The following is a 20008-nucleotide window of genomic DNA, read 5'->3' as shown; positions in this document are numbered from 1 at the left end:
TACAGGGTCGTAACGGCCGTAACGACCGTTATAGAAAAAAATGACCCATAATTGCCATTAACGGCACGTTACATCCCCTATAAAAGCCATAACAGCCCCGTAATGGTCTATTACGAGACATATATAGGTTTTTCATACCTTTTAATCAACATTATGGGGCAGATATAGGTTTTTCGGAGGTTTTTTCAATAAATAAACAAATAAAAAAGAGAGACCATAATGGCCGTTACGAGGCCGTAACAGCCGTTATGCCCAGTATCGTAAAGGTAACAGTGGTGGCCGTTACGGCCACCATTACCGTTACAGAACACATTGGTTACGACCGTATCGTAAAGGTAACGGTGGTGGCCATTGTGGCAACCGTTACCGTTGTAGAACACCTTGGTCAAAATAGATGGACGGCATGGATGTAAGGCATATACATCACAGTGAACCCCACAAGGATCCACTAGGGTTGTACATCGAGCCGAGTCAAGTCGAGGTGGGCCAAGCTCGGCTCGACTCGTCCATGCCGTACTCGAGTTCGAGCTCGAGCTCGAACTCGCCCTCGAGCTCAACATTGAAGCTTGGCTTGTTTGCCAAAGCTTTCGAGTTGAGCTAGTGGTTCGAGTCGAGTCGAGCTTGTTCACATGTCAATTTATTACATTTTTGGCTAAAAAATACAAATTAAATGTCAACAATATTAAGTCTAAAATTTCTCATATGCCACATTACTAAGACAAAAAAAGACTGTCACATTCACATAAACCTCTAAATACTATCATACCACATGTTGGTCCTCAACATCAAATCCAAAGAGTTAAAATATATCAGAAAATATAAAACGCTAAACAAAAATTTGAAAGCTTACATTCCTTCAAGAAGTTTTAGATTGCATTCTGGACCTCGTCTTCACTCCCATTCTCCGCCTCATACTCTTCAACATCGAAACTGCTACCGCCCCAAACTGGATGCAACCAATCTTGCGTACATATCAATGCTTCAACTGTATTCGAGGCGAGTGAGCTTCGATACCTGCCAACTACCTTGCTCCTAGTGCTAAAAGTTGATTCTGATGCCACGGTCGAAATTGGAATGGATAATGTCTCATGCCATCACTGGAAGTCTAGGGTATTCACGAGCTCTCGACTTCCACCACTGCAAAACATCGAAATCATCTTCTTGTAGCCTTATGACCGGCTCCTTTAGATACTTCTCCACTTCGGATTCAGTTTTATGCGCCTCCGTTTCTTCTTCGTCTAAAAAAGACAGTCACGAAGTCGCTTGCCCGCAATAGAAGAACAACCCACAGTTTGAGAAGTACCTACTATACTTGATGTTTCGGCCGAATTATCAACATATGAAGTAAACAACTCTTCAATTGCAGCATTAATAATGGTGGTCTCGGCTGAAACTCTTTCGGAACTGGAATAAAGTGATCTGAAAACAAATCTAACCATTATCTTGTATCGTGGATCCAAAAAAACTGCAATGGCCATTAACAAGTGGCAGTCAGCCCAATACTTATCAAATTTCATCTGCATTCCTATAGCCATTGCTTATAAAAAATCCGGACCCTCAACAACACACTTTTTTAGCGCGTCCATAATGAAAATAATTTTAGGGAGAAATTGATTTGTCGTAGGATACTTATTTCCTGAAAAAATCTTCGTGGAGTCGTAAAAAACTTTGAGAAATTAATGAACATGTTCGACTTTCTTCCAGTCTTCATCACTAGGCACGTATGTGTACATTTTATCGCGCACCACAAGTTCAGGGAATGCAACTTTCAATTCTAAAGCCGTATCCAACATTTCATAAGTTGAATTCCAGCGCGTCCAGACATCCAACTTCAACTACTGTTTAGATTTCAAATCCGAACATTGGCTTATATCATTCCACGTACTTGGTCTTGAAGGTGACCCTCTTATATATTTAACGTTATCTCGTATGTTGGCAATCGTTGAATCAATTGCCTTCTTGCACAATCAAGTTGAGTATGTGAGCACTACATCTGACTTAGAATAATTTTCCTTCGAAGAATAAATTTCCAGTAGCCTTAAATTAAGTACGTAAGAAAGAAACCAAAGTATCGTTGGAAGAGGCATTATCTAAAGTAATTGAAGAAATTTTCTCTCAATGCCCCACTCAACAAGACAATTGTAAATGTAGTTGGACAGTACCACACCGGTATGAGGAGAAACGTAGCGAAAGTTTATAATCCTCTTTTGTAGTTTCCAATCTGCATCAACGAAGTGTGCGGTCAATGACATATATCCCTTTCATTGATTCGAGGTCGTCTACATATCCGAAGTCAAACTTATTCTGGATACGGATGCCAGAAGAGCTTTCAAGTTAGCTTTCTCAATCGCATACATCTTCATGCACTCTCTTTTCGCAATAATACGAGATGCCTTCTCACATTTGAGATTTAAAAATTTGCAAAATCCCATGAAAACTTTGCTTTCTACGATGCTAAATGGCTTCTCATTGACTATCACCAACCTCGCATACTACTCTTTCAGTTTTTCCGGATAATACTTATACACTAAGAGTGTAGCTTGAGAGTCGTCATCTTCAGAAATGGTAAATGAAAGCAGTTGTTGGACTCCACCCTTCATTGTTCTTGATCTCTTCACATAATTTATCAAGATGCCTCTGATAGTGAGTTGTAGAAGAACTAGAATGCTTGTTGTAAAGAGTTTTACAAAACTTGCATCTAATCTTGACTGAACCATCTGGTTGCGTGATCTCATCAAAAGATTCCTATATCGCTGATCTTTTTTTCCCTTTCACCGAACCTGAAGCCGTTTCAACCTTGTTTTCTAATTTGTCTCCCTCCACAACAAAAGGAGATGTGATTGACGCACCAGGGCCAGGAGTACTTGGGTTTTCTTCACTAGTCATCTAAAAATCAAAAGATAACAAGGGTAGGGTAAGATCAAGGCTTTTATAGGTTGAAGTAATCAGTCAATCACATTTATATGTATATATAAATATATAATACAAACAATATTCGGCTCCTCTATAAACTGCAAGACACAATTGTCTCAAATAGTCCCCTAATAAAAAAATCCAATGGGATACATACATATACATAACTATAAACTGTCCATAATCATTTTAAATTTTGTTTACTAATTGTCTCTAAATATCTCATATATTCCAACTTGTCTCTACCTAGAGGTGCTAATTGTCTCTATCCCATTCGGTAACATACAATGTACTATCCCCATACAATTTACATGCGAGCCGAAATTTTGGCAACACCTCCCTATATTCTTCAGATATATGTAAAATTCAATACTAATTAGTTGCTACACCCACATGTAATCCATTACACATGTAGTGGAAACCAACTAGTAAAGAACCACACATCCGGAGAAAATATGGGGAAACACTACCGAAATTCCAAATACATGTAAATTGAATGAGGACAACCCAAGTACATGGTGTGGTACCGAACTGTCCAAAATGGGACAATTTAAGAATCCATAAAGAACAAGTAGATGATTGTATTTGTTCAATTTAAATTCCTAAACGGGGGGTATATTGCCAAAACACTAGGTGGCCTAAATACTAATTAACAAGTAACAACATCAAATGACAAAGAATCATAAGCATCAATATTTAAAGAACAAATATCAAAATATATAAGAAACAATTTATCCATACAACTACAAGTCTACAAGCAAAAAATTTAAGAACAAATAAGAAGATAATGCATTTATGGTCGGCAAGTTAAGTTAGAGTATTATAATAGGAAAGTTAGGTCAATGTATTTACTCCATACAAGTACAACTACAAGTCTACAAGACTACAACTACAAAACTTAATACATCAAAGTTAAGTTTTAATATTCTCCTTATCCTACTCTAGATCATATCCATAATTTTCGTCATCCAAGCTCAGACTAGTGGTATCCTCTCTAATATGCTTATTAACCTCCCCAGAATCAAAAAGTGGGGAGAGTTTTTCACCATGCTCTTGTATAGATTCAGCTAATTGTTTCAAACTTTTTTTATAAGTTGACTTACACAGAATACCCAAGATCTTGTAAAATGAGGCTAGTTTGGAAACAAACTTTGATCGCTTCATGCTTGTCGAGCTCGGTCCTACTTCTGCGTCATGTTGTCGAGGAGCACATCGTTGATATCTTAATGCATCTGCCTCTTCCTTACTTAACTTCAAGGCTATTTGTAATTGTTCTTCTTCCAGTCTTCTTAATCTAGCTTCATTCTCCTCTTCATCTTCCCTACATATTCTCTTCACCCTATCTATTTCAACTTCTTCGTTGATTAGAACTGGTCTGTTATGATATATCTTATGGCTAGTTGTGTTCGGTATGAGGGAGGGGGGTAGAAGGCTTCTTGTTGGAGTCCACAAGAGCCTGGTATAAAATTCGCACCTCCTCTAATGCTTTGGGACATGGTCCCCCCCCCCGATAAGTGTAGTCTAAGCCGATTTTTTTGTTAACAAATCTGGCCCCACACAAATTATATTGAATTTCCATTCCTCCAAAGTCTGGGGAGTAGACTTGGGATCCATGATCCCAAATATTGGTGGATGGATCATCTGAAGACATTGCTGCACACCATTTAGAATATTGTTTTACACAAATATTGGTGTGAAGTACTTAACTCAACCCCGCACCCAACCCAAACCCGGCACCCGACTCAACCTAGCGCGGAAGCACCCAACCCAACCCAACCCCGACCCAAAACCCAACCTGAGTCAACCCAGCGCCCAACCCAACCCAACCTAGCCCCCACCCCGACCCAAACCCCAACCTGAGTCAACCCAGCGCCCAACCCGACCCAAACCCTAACCTGACTCAACCCAATGCCCAACCCAGCCCCCACCCTGACCCAAACCCTAACTCGACTTAACCCAGCGCTCAACCCGACCCAACCTAGCCCCCACCCCGACCCAAACCCTAACCCGACTCGAGCCAACGCCCAACCCGACCCAACCCATCGCCCAAAAAAAAAATCTCCAATAATATACTGATATACATATTAAAAAAAAAAAAAAAAAAAAAAAAAAAAAACACCATTAATCACCTACCTTTGTTTGTGGTGGTTGAATGGGCTGAGCGGGCCTGAGAAGAGTCGCCGAGTCGGGATTGGGTGCGAGTTGCTCGAAGTCGCCGAGTGGGCTGCGCGGGTTGCTAGGAAAAATCAAGAGAATGAGAGAGAGAGAGAGAGAGAGAGAGAGAGAGAGAGAGATAAAGAGGGGCAGAGAGTCTCGGGCTGCCATGCTGGGTGCGGTCGTGCAGCATGCTAGCTGGCGGTTGCTCGTGCTCGGTAGGGTAAGGGAAAGAAAGAGAGGGAATGGGGACGGACGGTCAGGTAGAGTCTTTTACTTTTTACTTTTTAGTAAAAACTTTTAAGTTTTACTTGTATATATTTTTTAACTTATATATATATATATATGTGTGTGTGTGTGTGTATAATATTAAAATATATTAGTTGAAATGCACCATGGTCGAACTCGGCTTGAACTCAACTCGAGCTTTAGAAAACAAGTTTGACTACCCCGAGTCGGCCTTTCGAGCCGAGTCAATCCAAGCTAACTCAAGCCGAGCTTTTCGAGCTAGCTCGACTCGTGTACAACCCTGGGATCCATTGATCCACCCAAACTATGCCCATGCAAATCCCCCTAATTGGAGGTGGATTTCGCAGGAAAGCTTTTAGCAGGAAGTTCTTGCGCTAGGAACCTAGGTGGGGACCACTGTGATGTATGTGAGAAATCCACTCCGTCCATCCGTTTTGAGAGCTCATTTTATGAGATGGGACAAAAAATGAGTTGGATCCAAGGCTCAAATGGGCCACATGAGAGGAAACAGTTGGGATTCTACAACCACCGTTGAAACATTCACGTGGCCACAAATGATACGTATCAGGGGGATGACCTTATAAACAGTTTGGATGGCAGATAAGCATCAAGGTGGAGCCCAAGAAGGTTAACAGTATGCATTTCTTTCTCTGAGCTCATTTTATGAGATGGGACAAAAAATGAGCCGGATCCAAGGCTCAAATGGGCCACATGAGAGGAAACAATTGGGATTCAACAACCACCGTTGAAACATTCATGTGGCCACAAATGATATGTACCGGGGGGATGACCTTATAAACAGTTTGGATGGCATATAAGCATCAAGGTGGAGCCCAAGAACGTTAACAGTACGCATTTCTTTCTCCGATTTTCCCTCTCGTGTGGCCTACTTCAGTTTTGGATCTAGCTTATTTTTGGTCGCATATCCTAAAATGAGCTCACAAAATGGATGGGCGGAGTGGATTTATCAAAACATCATTGTGGTCCCCACCTAAGTTACCAGTGCAACTTCCTTCCAAAGGCTTTCGGACCAAAATCCGTGGGATTTGCCGAATCGTCTAGATTATGTTGGAAAACCCGTGCAATACGTTGGATTTGACGTCTCGGGTTGGACGCAGAAACCGAGACCACTTCTAGGCATAATACCAAACCACAACTTTGCCTTGTTATGCATTTAATACCATACAATACGGTCCAAACTAGCGATGCAAACACGCCCTTAGGGCCTACTATAATGTTCATTTGTCATCCAACCTGTTGATAAAGTCACACAAACTTGGATGAAGTTAAAATAAAAATAGTAGCTTGATCCAAAATTTTTGTAGCCCCTAAGAAGTTTTTAATGGTGGAATTTCAATCCCTACTGTGGTCCACCTTAGATTTGGATTTTCCTCTTTTTTGACCATGCCCTAAAATGAGCTAGCAAAATGGATGGACAGCGTGGATATAAAACACATACATCAAGGTGGGCCCCATGGTTAGGGTCTTACCCACTAAGTTGTTACTCCTGCCTCACCTAATCCACGTCCCATTCCAATCGATTGGACTTCCAAAGTGTTAATTAATGCTAACAAATGGGAAGGACAGAAGGGATTGTCGGCTCGGGTGGCCCTACCACGGTGTTTATGTGAAATCCACCCCAACTACTAGGTGTGTCACCCTATTTTAAGGCACAGGGACCAAAAATCAGCCCAATCCATGTTTCACATGGACCAAACGATTGGAAATAGTGTACAGCGCAATGCTTACCCTCCAAATTGTTTCCCTTCGTATGGCCCACCTAAATAACAAATGGGGATAATGTTTGGGCTCCAAGCCTAAGTTTAGGTGTGGCATCTAATGGTTGGAGTGGATTTTATATAATTATCATGGTGGCCCCGTAAATATCGAGGGTGGACATCTCTCTCCTAATTGTTTCCCTTGGTGTGGCCCACCTAAATCACGGGTCAGCCTAGTTTTTTGGCCATGAGCCTAATGCAATCCCTACAGATCTAACAGTCAGAGTGGATCTCACGTACACATCAAGGTGGACCTCTGAAAAATAAAAGGCAGGCATCCCCGGGGAGAGTTATTTTACATACACATCTCACACATCAAGACGGAAAGGAGCTATTTGAAATGTCTTTTGGAAAATAAGGTCGGTGGCTTGGGTGGGCTACACCTTGGCGTTGATGTAAAACCCATTCAATCCATCGAGTGTGTCACACCATGTCCAGTCCATGGCTCAAAATCAGGACCATCCGTAATTCAAGTAGACCACATAGTAGGAAATAGCATACAAGGCAAGGCCCACCCTCCGAACTGTTTCCCTTGGCGTGGCCCACACAAATCACAAATGGTCCTGGTTTTTGTGCCCCACGCCTAAATATTGGTGTGGCATCTAATGGCTGAAGTGGATTTTATATAATCATCATGGTGGCCCATGTAATAATCAAGGGTGGAATCTCTATAGCAATTGTTTCCGTTAGTGTAGCCCACCTGAATCACAGGTAAACCTAATTTTTTTGCCCTTGGCCCAAAATGGGATTACCCATCTAATGGTCGAAGTAAATCCCACATACACATCATAGTGGACCCCTTAAAAAACAAGGGTGTGTGTCCCTTTATTTTACAAAATTTATTTCCCACTCAGGCCTACGCCGGGCCCTATATAAAAGTTTCAAGCCAAGCTTGGACAAATCTTGGCCCGACCCGTCGACACCCCTAGTTTTTAATAAGTGCACAAAACATATTAAAGTTGATTGTCATTTTATTCGCGAGAAAGTTACCACTGGCATTATTTCTTCCCCATTGACAGATCTATAGATCAACTTGTTGATATCTTCATTAAGGCCCTTTCAGTAGTAGTGGGAAGACGTATTTAAGGCAAGCTAGGCATAATTGATATCTATAGGTCCACAAGAGGGGAAGTGTTATAGTATATATAGGCCTGTCATGGGGCCATGGTTTGGGCTATAGGCCTTTGGGCCTCTTAATTTTATGTTATTTCTTAGGTTTTTCATGTTTCCAATTTTGCCCTTTTTCTTAGGATTATTTTATGTAATTTGCATATTTTGTCTTATCAATACAATGGAGTTGGACATCCAACCCTATTGGTTTTTCCTTACTTTCAAAGCTTTTCTACTTTGCAATAATACTGCCGATAATTGGAAAACTGACATTTTCAACAAAATAATAATAATTATTAGAATATTGGCATTAAAAGAACAAGCAGAAACAAATTACTATAGGAAGCCAACAATCTAAAAAATAAATATACAAAAGCAAGAAAGAGAATACTCAAACCATTATAATGTCGTCCTGTAGGATTTCCAATGAAGACCTCTCTTTGTTCTTGATATTTGAGATGGGAACCTGCATAAGCAAATTTATTTTCATCAAAATAGTCAAGTCCAACTCTTAGTTCATAAGCAAATTTCTAAAATTTGAATTTCATGAAAACATTCACAAGCGATTTTTAGTGCATATGGTGGTGGCTAAGTGATGAGGTGGGCACCTAGCCAATTGCCCAAAATCTTATGGGGACACCTAGACCTCAAACAGCCTAAGCTGTTTTAAGCGTAAGTGCCATACCCAATTCAATGAGCCTAATTCATCACCTAGGTGAGGCAACCAACTGTGACTATAGTGTCCAAAATTATTAGTTGCTCAAGTTATGCCTTCGACTACCATTTGTATATATAGAAAAATAAATGATAAGGTAAAAGATTTCTCACTAATTCAGTTTAGAATTAAGAAGCAGTAGTAATGAAAATGGCTGACAATATAGATTTAGAAATTTGGGTGTACATGTATATAGAGCACAAGAAGTAAGCAAGTGTTATGGCACTTTCCATCCATGCGCAAAGAGCGAAATAGAATGGTAAATGAGTCAAATTTGTTAAATGGTATTGACAATGTTAGCCTGCAAATTAATAGATCTCCAAGCTAGGAACAAATGGTAAATATTGGATATATAAAGAGTAGAGAACCTATTGAATCCAATAGTTGTGAACAAGTGGTTTGAGTTGGATTTTTTTTTTTCTTTCTTTCTTTTTCTTCTTTTGAATGATAATGCATTTTGTTTTTAATAAAATAAAAAATAAAAAAACACCACTCAAAAGAAGGGGAAATAACAAAAAGGGGAAGTGATGATGAGAAATCTCCCACTCACAACAGAAGGTAACATAGCAAGAGCCACTTGGCTTCTCCCAATTACAATTCTCAAAAGGCACTTAAGCCCAACACCAAAAGAAATGATCTGCTATTTTGTCCTATGGAAGACCGCCTCTGCCGATCTCAAGCGATTATTGAACATTCCATTATTCCTTTCTCCCTAGTAGACCACACCACCACCAAAAAGGATGGCCGCCATGGGATCTTTCTCCTTTTGCCCCTCATATCTTCAAACCAGGCGAAAGAAATTCTCACTCGACACATAAGTCCAGCACATACCAAATAAGGCCCATATTCTCCGCAATACCTCGAAATCAAGAGGGCAATGAATTAGAAGGTGATCCACAGATGAAGGTGATCCACAGATGCTGCCCTAAGGCATGAGATGCATCATTCATGCTTCTCTTGTGCAATTGATTGATAGTCAAAATTCTATCTTTGACTGCAACTTTGCAAGCCAACCAAATGCTTCCACCCTGGGAGGGGCCAAAATTCTCCATGCAAGAATCAATGTCACCTTTTGGGGACTCACAACACCTCTCCGGATGAGCCGATGTAGGGACTTTCTCCAAAAAGCTATCCACGAGTTCCAATTTCCAACACCATCTATCCCTTCCAACAGATTTAGAATCACATTCTTAACCTGACCTTGCAAGTTCATCAATTTCTGCATTGGATAAATTCCTTTCCAACTGTAGAGATCAGGACATTATGCTTCCCTCAACTGAGATAAGCTCACTCCATGGGGAACCAACACACTGTCCAGGTTCATGAATACATGACAAACATCTTCCCATAATCTAATATGAGCACCATTTCCAACATTAGGAGAGATGCCTTGGGAAAAAAACTCAACTCCCTGATCCCTTTCCATATATCCGGCAACCTGTATAATGATGTAGGCGACATGAACCAACCTCCCTCCTGGAACCGATATTTAGCCACCAGGTCCCTCGAAAGGCTTCCCTCTTCTACTATGAACCTCCATAGCATTTACATAGTAATGCGATATTCATAGCTCTCAAGTCTTTAATACATAGCCCCCTTCATCCTGAAGGTTACACACCTCTTTCCATCCAACGAGATGGAACTTATGTTTGTCTTTCGTTCCTCTCCATAGGAAATCCCTTTGGATCTTTTCAATGCAATTGATGATGCTCACTACTGAAAGAGAAACATAAAGTAAATTGGTAAGTTTCATAAAGCCACTTTAATGAGAGTGATGTGGCCACCCAACAACAGATATTTTCCTTTCCAAGCTGATAACTTCCCTTTCAACTCTTTCGATCACTAAATCCCAAAGCCTATTGGTGGGTAAACCGACACAAAGTGGCAATCCTAAGTAAGTTGCCAGAAGAGAGCCTCCTTGCACCTTAAAAATTCCACCAGGTCTTGGATTCCCTTGTTAGACGTACATACGCCAACAAATTGATCTTCTAACAAGAGAAGATTTCAAAACAGCAGATTATCCTTCTCAAATTAGCAATCTGGCCACTCTTTGCTTCACAAAATAACAGGGTATCGCCTGCAAATTGGAGGTGTGAGACTTGCATGCTGTCTCTGCTCACCCTAAAACCATTGCATAAGCCAATCTTGGTTGCTTCCAAGGGCTTCAGCAACCATGACAAATAACAAAGGCGAACAAGATCACCCTGCCTAATGCCCCTTGACCCCTTGAAAAAACCCTTTGTAAGATCTGTTCACCAGAATGGAATAGAAGGGCCAGTTTGACGCATTCTTCTACATCACACACTTTTAAGAACTAAAACCTTATGTAATAATATATTCTCATATATCATTTTATATACACTATGTTTATACAGAACTCTCAGTCATTTGCTTTTAAGATCCCATCTCTGATATTCATGTCTATGCCCATTGTCCAACACAAACTCAACTGACCCATGTCTAAGCTGACCAGCAGCACACACCATACTGGTAACATCTCTCAGCACAATGGTAACCTTTATGGGAACTATCTGACAGAATCAGTACAAAACCTATATTTGTACAATACCAATAGGAAAAAAAAAAAAAAAAAAAAAACAATATTTATAAACTAAACAACTATTTTGCCTCAGAGAATGCAGTCAATAAGATAGGACAAGACTTGTGATTTCAACAAGCAATTCCTTCTAAATCAAAACATATAATCATTATAAATTTGTATTTAAACTACCTCCAAGTATTAGTCCTATATGTAGAGTGTAGTTAAGATATGTCTTAAAAGATTTTCAACTCTCTATGTTCTCTAAGGGGCTGTTTGATTTCTCATATCTTTTGTAAATACCCGGTAAATAGATAATTATTACTCTTTGAGCTGCTTTGAAAATCCAAGAGTATTTCCGCCTCAAAAACCAGTCCAAAAGGACTGATCATGATATATATGTGGCATATCCACACTGTCCATCTGTTTTACCGGAACATTTTGGAGCGTAAGCCAAAAAATGAGACAGATCCAAAGCTCAAGTGGCCCACACCAAAGGAAACAGTGGCCTTAAAACGTCCACCATTGAAAGTTGTTTCCTTCACTGGGCCCACATTGATGTTTATTTGTCATCTAACAGGTTCATAAGGTCAAACAAACATGGATAAGGGGAAAACACAAATATCAGCTTGATCCAAAACTTCTGGGGGGCCCAAGAAGTTTTTAACGATGGTCGTTTAATTCCTACTGTTTCCTATGGTGTGTTCCACTTTAGCTTTGGATCCGCCTCATTTTTGGGCTCATGCCCTAAAATCAGCTAGCATAACGAATGGGCGGTGTGGATAAGCCACATACATCACGGTGGGCTCCACGTTTATTTCACACTTGAACTCGATTTTATCGTTCAAAAAGCGGGTGTCAACGTCAGCATTGGGAATGATGTGGTAATTACATAGGTAAGTAATCATTACCTATTTACAAGGAATTTACATTGTTTATGAAAAATCAAACATCCCCCAAGGGATGTGAAGGAACATGTGATTGATAGATTCCACATTGCCCAAACAGAGGTTTTGATTTGTTTTGGTAATCATCTCTCTGTAAATAGGAGATTAAACCTCTGGTGAGAAAGAGATGTTTCTGAGAGAGCGAGCGAGCGAGTGAAAGAGATTCCTCCAAGGATTTCTCACAGCTTCAGCAAGAGATTTCAATACGAGTTCTAAGCCAACATCCCATTATCGAATTAAAAGGATGACAGGCTCCCAATGTCAGCACTGTCACTGGTTCTAGAGTTCTTGTTAAGCCTTGGAATGAGAATCCAAGTATCCTTGGTCGAGCCCTGACGAAGGTGGTAGTTGAAGACGGGTGGACTTTTTTTTGTCTTTGGGCATTGTCCTAGCTCCCATCACCCCATCCACCCCAAGGCGGCCCCCTTTCCCACCCTTTTTTTCACTTCTGGTGGGTTGGGATGAATATAGCTTCTCCAGGGTCTTTAGCATAGTAGGAAAAGTGATGAAAGTGGTTATACCCATTGTTTGAAGTATCCTTGATATTATTTGTATCTCCAGCTCAGCGATATTGATGACACTGGTAGTCATACCAATAATGCCGGTAGTATCAGAAGTTCCAAGTATCGGCGATATATCGTTAAGTATCGCCAATATTTTCGACTATGTAAATTCAAGGTGTCACTTGTATCGCCAATAATTTTTTATTGTATAAATTTCAGGCGTCGCTTGCATTGCTAGTGTATCAGCAATATTTCGATAATATCACTAAAAATCCGTTAACTAAAAAAATCCATTTCATATTTTTTTTTAATGGGCAAATGGTTGTATGAGATGGTCGCTTTGTGCTCAAGACCCTTGGGGATCAAGAGATTATCCTCAACTTGCAACTGGATTCCAACATCGAGTTCATCCTTATGGCAGGGTCTCTGCACAAAGATGGTCCCGTCATCTCCATTCATCGGTGGGAGAACGCCACCATTTTCGGCAAAATCAACCTACGGTTTTAGTTCTACGATGTCCCAGTTGAGCTCTGGAATCGCGATTTCATGATGACATTAGGATCCTATATTGGAGACGTCCTCCTCTTCAATCAAGGAACGGAATTAGGATGGGAACTCAAAGTTGCTAGGATCTTCATCAAAACCAAACGAATCTCTCAATGGTGGGAGAACTCCACCATTTTCGGTACAACTTGTGGTTTTAGTTCTACGGTGTCCTAGTTGAGCTATGGAGTCGCGATTTCATGCTAACATCAGGATCCTGTATTGGAGAAGTACTCTTCAATCAAGGAACAAAATCAAGATGGGAGCTCAGAGCTGCTCGGATCTTTATCAGAACCAAACGAATCTCTCCATTTCTAGCCATCATCCCCGTTTTCATTGGAATGGACATATTGGATGTCTGTGTCCGATCGAAAACCCCGGCCTCTGACAAGCCATCTCCAGGAGATGTCCTCCTTCCGGCGCCTGTTGCGGTGCTTGATGCTCCATCTACTTTCTAGCTGGTTGAAGACGGGGCATAAACCGCTCAGTGTACTGGTAGTCCACCAATCCTGGCCCCAAAAACTGATGATCGCCACGTGTCCCTGCTTCCTTCCCCACATTTGCGACCCCTCTCCACATGTGCCCTTTGTTGCATCACATGTGTCCAAAAACACCCCTTATACAACTCCCCTTGCGCTTGTCTTCACCTGCCATCTCACATTAGTTGTCCTTTCCCCTCATGCCTCATCAAAACTCTTCATCCTCCTCAGTCCCATTACTCCTTCAACCCAATCTTAGTACATGTGGCAGGCATCAGGAAGCGGAGCCCTTAACAACAACTAAGTCCCGTAGCCCCTCTCTCGAAGCTGGTGGAGATCTTTGCAATAGATCCTTGCACATGGCTAAGATCTTGGCCGACGTAAGTTATGTCAGAAAATCAGTTCCCGAAGCAACAAATGGAGTGTTTTATACATCCTCGGCTTTTACCGCCTCTTCTCTCAGTGGCACAAGTGTCCGAGTGACGTCATCTCGAGGACAAGATGACGAGGAGAGCGTTTACTTGTCCGAAGCCTCGAGTAGTGCCGCTCCCTTTCATTTAATAACAGAGGCTCCCTCACCTCAATTGACTTGATCGAGGCCCTCTCGATCTACAATGATGATGATGATGACTCGGGGGACGAGGACAGTAGAAGCTCTCTCCCCTTGCCACGTTCATTTTCCCAATCTTTTCAAGTGGCAAACGACCATGATAGCATGATCCCCCACCACCACCACCCCTCTTTCGATCGTCTCTCTTCCACGTGGCATCCAGAGAGAATCCCTCTGCCATGATTGCCCTCCTAAGGACAATCTCGTCAGTCCTAGTCCATTCTCACTTAAACGATTCCCTCTTTCTCTGACTCAAGACATGGAAGCCCCCTTTCTCTCCCCTCCCATCCCTCCATTTGGGCCAACCCCCTACTCCAACAAAACCTTCTACATCCATCCTCCTCCATTGTGACTCCAGCAGTTACGGCACATCATTTTTCAACTATAGTCATGAGTTCACTTCTGCATATGGGCAAGGATATGAGCAGCAGTATGGATATGGCCAGCAATATGGATACCAATGAGCTTCATATGTGCCCTTCCCACATCCATATCAGTCACAGACTATGACAATCACGCAGTACCCGCAGATGGGCGTATTGATTCAATTCGGAAAGGATGAGTACCAGCGTTATGTCAGGGAGTATCGTAACTGGTACCACTCTACTATGACCTGGGCACAGTATTGTTGATTTGTGGAGCAGCAATACTATTCCCAACCCTGTCGAGATGAAGATGATGATTACGAGCTACCGCGCAACTCTATATGGGTCTAGGCGACAACCGATCCCCACCGTTGATATGTACATTTCTCAATTTTTACTTCTTTTGCTTTTCAATGAATTGGTTGTGTTTTCATATGTCTTTGATACATTTATAAATGTCATGCATTCAATTTAAATATAGTTGAATTAATTCAGTTAAACATCGCACAACTTAAGACCCTATACAAAGGAAATTTATCCCTGAAGTTTCATTAAAAAATTCAACCATTTCCCCAATGTTTCCCCACGTTTCCCAAAAAGTGCGATAAATTATGTGATACAAACGACATATCCCGTATGATAACCGATATGTATATGTATCCCAAGGGTGCGATACATAGCGCGATATCGATATTTCGAAATTGGGCGTATCTCCACCTCTTCATCAGTCTTCGTTGCTGATTATTATTCTAATGTTGGATCAGGGGCCAGGTGATCTCTCTTTGCAGGCTGCTGGAGATGTTGCGGGATGTCCGCCCCTCTTCCGACTCTGAAGATGCCATTGTCTAGAGCCTCGATCCTTCTGCTACCTGCTCGATGCAATCCCTGATAAATTTCTTCAGTCCCTTAGAAAGAATCGCCAGCTTTCCCGTCCTTCATTTGGTCATATAGAGCCTCCCAAAATCGTTGCTTCACCTATATCCTAGCTAGAGGTCAAGCTTTGACTATCGACAATCTTTAAAGACGGTGAATGTTTCTGCCTAACAATTGTTCCCTCTACATAGGAATGCAGAATCTATAAATAACTTATTTACTCACTGTAAGCTCGCTTCTGGAATTTGATCAGCCGTGCTAACCAGCTTGGAGACCTCCTAGGTCATGCCTTCTTTGGTCGCCAGCCTCCTCTTCGCTTGATATGGTGGTAGTGGGGGCACTTCCTCGAGACTTTGCCGGTAGCTCTTCTTTCTCACAATTTTCTAGGGCATCTGGAGGGAGCATAACTCGCACAGCTTTCAAGGCACTTAGTCTTCTCCAGATTGAGTTGTCCCTAATCTTGTGAGACATTAATGAGTGGGAGACTAGCATCAAGCCTTCGGATTCGCTCACCTTGGCTCCTTAGTGTAGTTCCTCAGGGCTTTCCCCAGTCTTGAGTTGTATAGCTTTTAGTTTTTTTTTTTTTTTTTTAGTCCTTTTCTCCTCTTCTTTTTCGTTGTTGTTTTTTCTGTTTTTTCCTCTGTTTGTTTCCCTTTTCCCTTTGGGAGACATTAATGAGTGGGAGACTAGCATCAAGCCTTCGGATTCGCTCCCCTTGGCTCCTTAGTGTAGTTCCTCAAGGCTTTCCCCGGTCTTGAGTTGTATAGCTTTTAGTTTTTTTTTTTTTTGTCCTTTTTTCCTGTTCTTTTTCGTTGTTGTTTTTTCTGTTTTTCCTCTGTTTGTTTCCCTTTTCCCTTTGGCTTTTAATATATTTTGGATTTTTTTTTAAACAAAGTGACCTTGATACTATCCAAGTTAGTAGGAGTATACTTAACATATACACATCAAGGCTGCAGAGCATAGTGAATCTAAAGGTCCATGTCTAATTGCATTGCTTAGACTGAAACGCTGAGCCACCAGCCTTGACCTTTCGTGTGAATGTCGATGTTGGCATGTTGTACACATTACCACAATTCTTATTATCAACTTGTCTGTGTCTAAATTCATTTTACCTTAAAATTTATATAGGCATTAAGTGAAAATATTAAGAGTAAACAGGAAAACTATTTAAATGAAAATGTATACAAAGAATGACCTGTGCTAAATAAACTTGATGAGCATCCTTGGAAATCAAACAGGCTTCATCTGAATTGGCCACAACAGTCCCACACCCTTCTGGTTCAGTGCAAACACTATGAGTATCAACAGTACTTCGAAGACGCCGTTTGCAAGAACTGATGAAGGTAGAGAATGGAAAGGGAACCTAGCATTCAACAGAGCAGAATGTGATGAAAATGGAATATATAAAGCATGAGACATGCTGCAGCTGAGATTCAACATATTGAATGCTAGAAAAGCCCCCTAAAGATAGATGTGATATTAAACAACATATTTACCCTCTCATGGCTTCTAAGATCCCCATAGAAGACGGGGGCAGATCTGGACAGCATAGCCTCCACAATAGAGGAACCTACTCTTTCCTGCAATTTCCGCAACATCACGTAATATGATTTCTATTGAGAAATTCATTCCCAGAGAACATTATAGATGAAGAAAAGGCACAAGCTTACAAGAAATAGAGTACCCTACTCTTTCTTGCAATTTCCATAACATCAAGTAACATGGTTTCTATTCAGAAGTTCAATCCCAGAGAACATTATAGATGAAAAAAGCACAAGCTTGAATGAAATAAAAGGATAGACAACACGACAAGCACAAGTACCAAAAGAGTGAAAAATAGTACTCAATGTAACAAAACAAGTAAGCCACAAATAGGATGGTGAGCCTGAAATGTTTGAACTACAAAATTTTGGGTAACCCTTTCTTCAAATTTATCTGAGCACTTTTCATGAAGTTCTAGTCTATGTTGTTATGCTTTACAATTTCAACTGTCCCAAACTAAAAAGAATCAGGACTTTTAGACTAACACACTAAAGCTCCACATAAAAGATAAGACCTAGATTAACAAAATAAAATTAAATTCATGTGCATGTATAAATATAGTCATGCATAATAAATAAAGTGGTATAACATAATCATCTCAAGAAAGGATCATCTATTTCTTGTGGTCTTCATTTTGGGCTGTTCCTATTTGGTTAAATCTAATTATTCGTTGGCAGTATATATTGATTTACTTAAGGAGTTTGCTCAATTAGTTTGCTCAAGGTAGCTTCTGGGATAAGTTACGTATTTTAGGTTAAATAGAGTCTCCAAATCTACCTTGATACAGATATTAATAGAAACATGGGTTTGGAAGAAGGACATTACGTGTTGCATGTACAGTTGTACACCCCTTCAGTCTAAGAAGCCATGAAGGCCAGCATTCTCATTTTCTAATTGACATAGGACACCAAGGGATGTCTAGAGAAGAACGAAAGACTTCTATGCACTTGTGAATTCTCCGCACAACACCTCTTCTACGCGCAACAAACCTGGCTCGTGCAACTACCAAGTTCCGCACAACTACTCTGCTTTAGCAGGAAATTCTTCTAAATAGCCAGATTCTGCCCAATTTTCTTTCATCTTTCATCTTACCTTCTCAAAAATGACTAGAGGTAAGAGAGGAAACATATCTGATAATCTTCGACCTGTAGATATACCCATGAAACGATTGGGAACTTCAGCCGAGGGAGCCACGTCTTCAAGAAAGAGGAGTCATGCATCCCACCCAGAGACTAGGCAAGTTTTCCAAAATATTTGGGATTGTATAGAAATTCGTGAAGAAACTTTTGAATTCTATAATCCCTTCAAGAACGAGACATTCGTCATCCCTATAAATTTATGACATCATTGGTCAATTCTTCACAGCGAACCAATTGATCAAATGGCCCGAAATAGATTTGTTTCAGTAGATCACTGGATCATGACGGAACCGCGAATCTTAGAAGGACATCTGGAAGAGAATGGATCTTGTCAAAGAGCCGGTAGAGTCCATAAAATGCGATTCCTACACCCGTGCTATAATCCTCAACAACTCTTTCCTACTCATTACTTTGAAACCACTCAACAACACTTCTTCACTAAAGGATTGTCATGGAACCAGCGTTCGAGTTGTCGGTATTGCTACAAGTTTCGTTGGCTAAAGATAAAGATATAATATCGTTATCGCCGATAATATTGCTGATAACTGGAAATGTGGGGAAAACATGGGAAAACAGTAGAATTTTTCAATGAAATTTCAGGATATGCCTAAATACACATATTTGCATATTTAGGAATCAAAAAATTATAAAATACATAATAATTTTCCATTTAATTAGGGCCTAAAAGCATGTGTTGTCATAAGAAATCAGTCCGATAGTAGCACAGCAATCACTCAAATCTCATTAAATCAATTAACAAGCATAATGCATTAATACATTTTACAGTCATGCATAAATAAGTATATCATTTATGAACAAAATACATATGCATGATGATCCATCCACCCAACCATCCCATCTATCCATTCAACAATCCAACCATCTCATCCAATCATCCAAACATCCATCCAACCATCCCATCTAATAATCTAAACATGCATATATCCATCCATCCATCCCATCAAATCATCTGAATATCCATCTCATCCAATCATCCATCAATCCCTATCCATCATCCATCCATCCCATCTATCCGATAATCCAACCATCCATCCATCCATGCCATCAAATCATCCAAACATCCATACATCCATCCCATCTATCCATCAATCCAAGTATCCAACTATCCCATCCAATCATCCAAAAATCCATCCATCCATCGCATCAAATCATCAAACATCCATCCAACCATCCTATCCAATCATCCAAACATCCATACACCCATCCCATCAGTCCATCTATCCATCCAACCAACCCCATCCATCCCATCCAATCATCCAAACATCCCATCTATCCATCCAAACATCCATCCAACCATCCCATCCCATTCATGCATCTAACCATCTAACCATTGGGAGTGGATTAGGTGCGGCCTCAGACTCAAATAAGACGGTGGCCCCCACCTTGATTTATATATTCTATATCCATCTGTTTTATAAGATCCTTTTAGGGCATGAGCCTAAAAACGAAGTGGATCCAATTCTCAAGTGGACCTTATCATAGGAAATAATGGACTGACCATAAATGGGCCACAAAAGTTTTGGATTAA

At 40.7% G+C, this 20008-nt stretch overlaps 1 protein-coding gene across 5 annotated transcripts in view; it reads right to left on the bottom strand.

The window, feature by feature from the left end:
- The window catches only part of LOC131248849 (lysine-specific demethylase JMJ31), a 126452-nt gene that overhangs the window by 88157 nt on the left and 18287 nt on the right, over positions 1–20008 (bottom strand). For all 5 annotated transcript variants that reach the window (XM_058249328.1, XM_058249327.1, XM_058249326.1 and 2 more), the window contains exons 3-5: positions 17275–17358; positions 16974–17141; positions 8602–8670 (exon numbers count right to left, since the gene is read on the bottom strand). In XM_058249328.1, coding sequence (XP_058105311.1) covers positions 8602–8670; positions 16974–17141; positions 17275–17358 — 321 coding nt within the window. The remainder of the gene's footprint in view (positions 1–8601; positions 8671–16973; positions 17142–17274; positions 17359–20008) is intronic.

Source organism: Magnolia sinica, chromosome 6 (assembly GCF_029962835.1).
Source record: "Magnolia sinica isolate HGM2019 chromosome 6, MsV1, whole genome shotgun sequence".
Lineage (NCBI taxonomy): Eukaryota > Viridiplantae > Streptophyta > Magnoliopsida > Magnoliales > Magnoliaceae > Magnolia > Magnolia sinica.
This window is presented reverse-complemented; position numbering and strand designations above follow the sequence as displayed.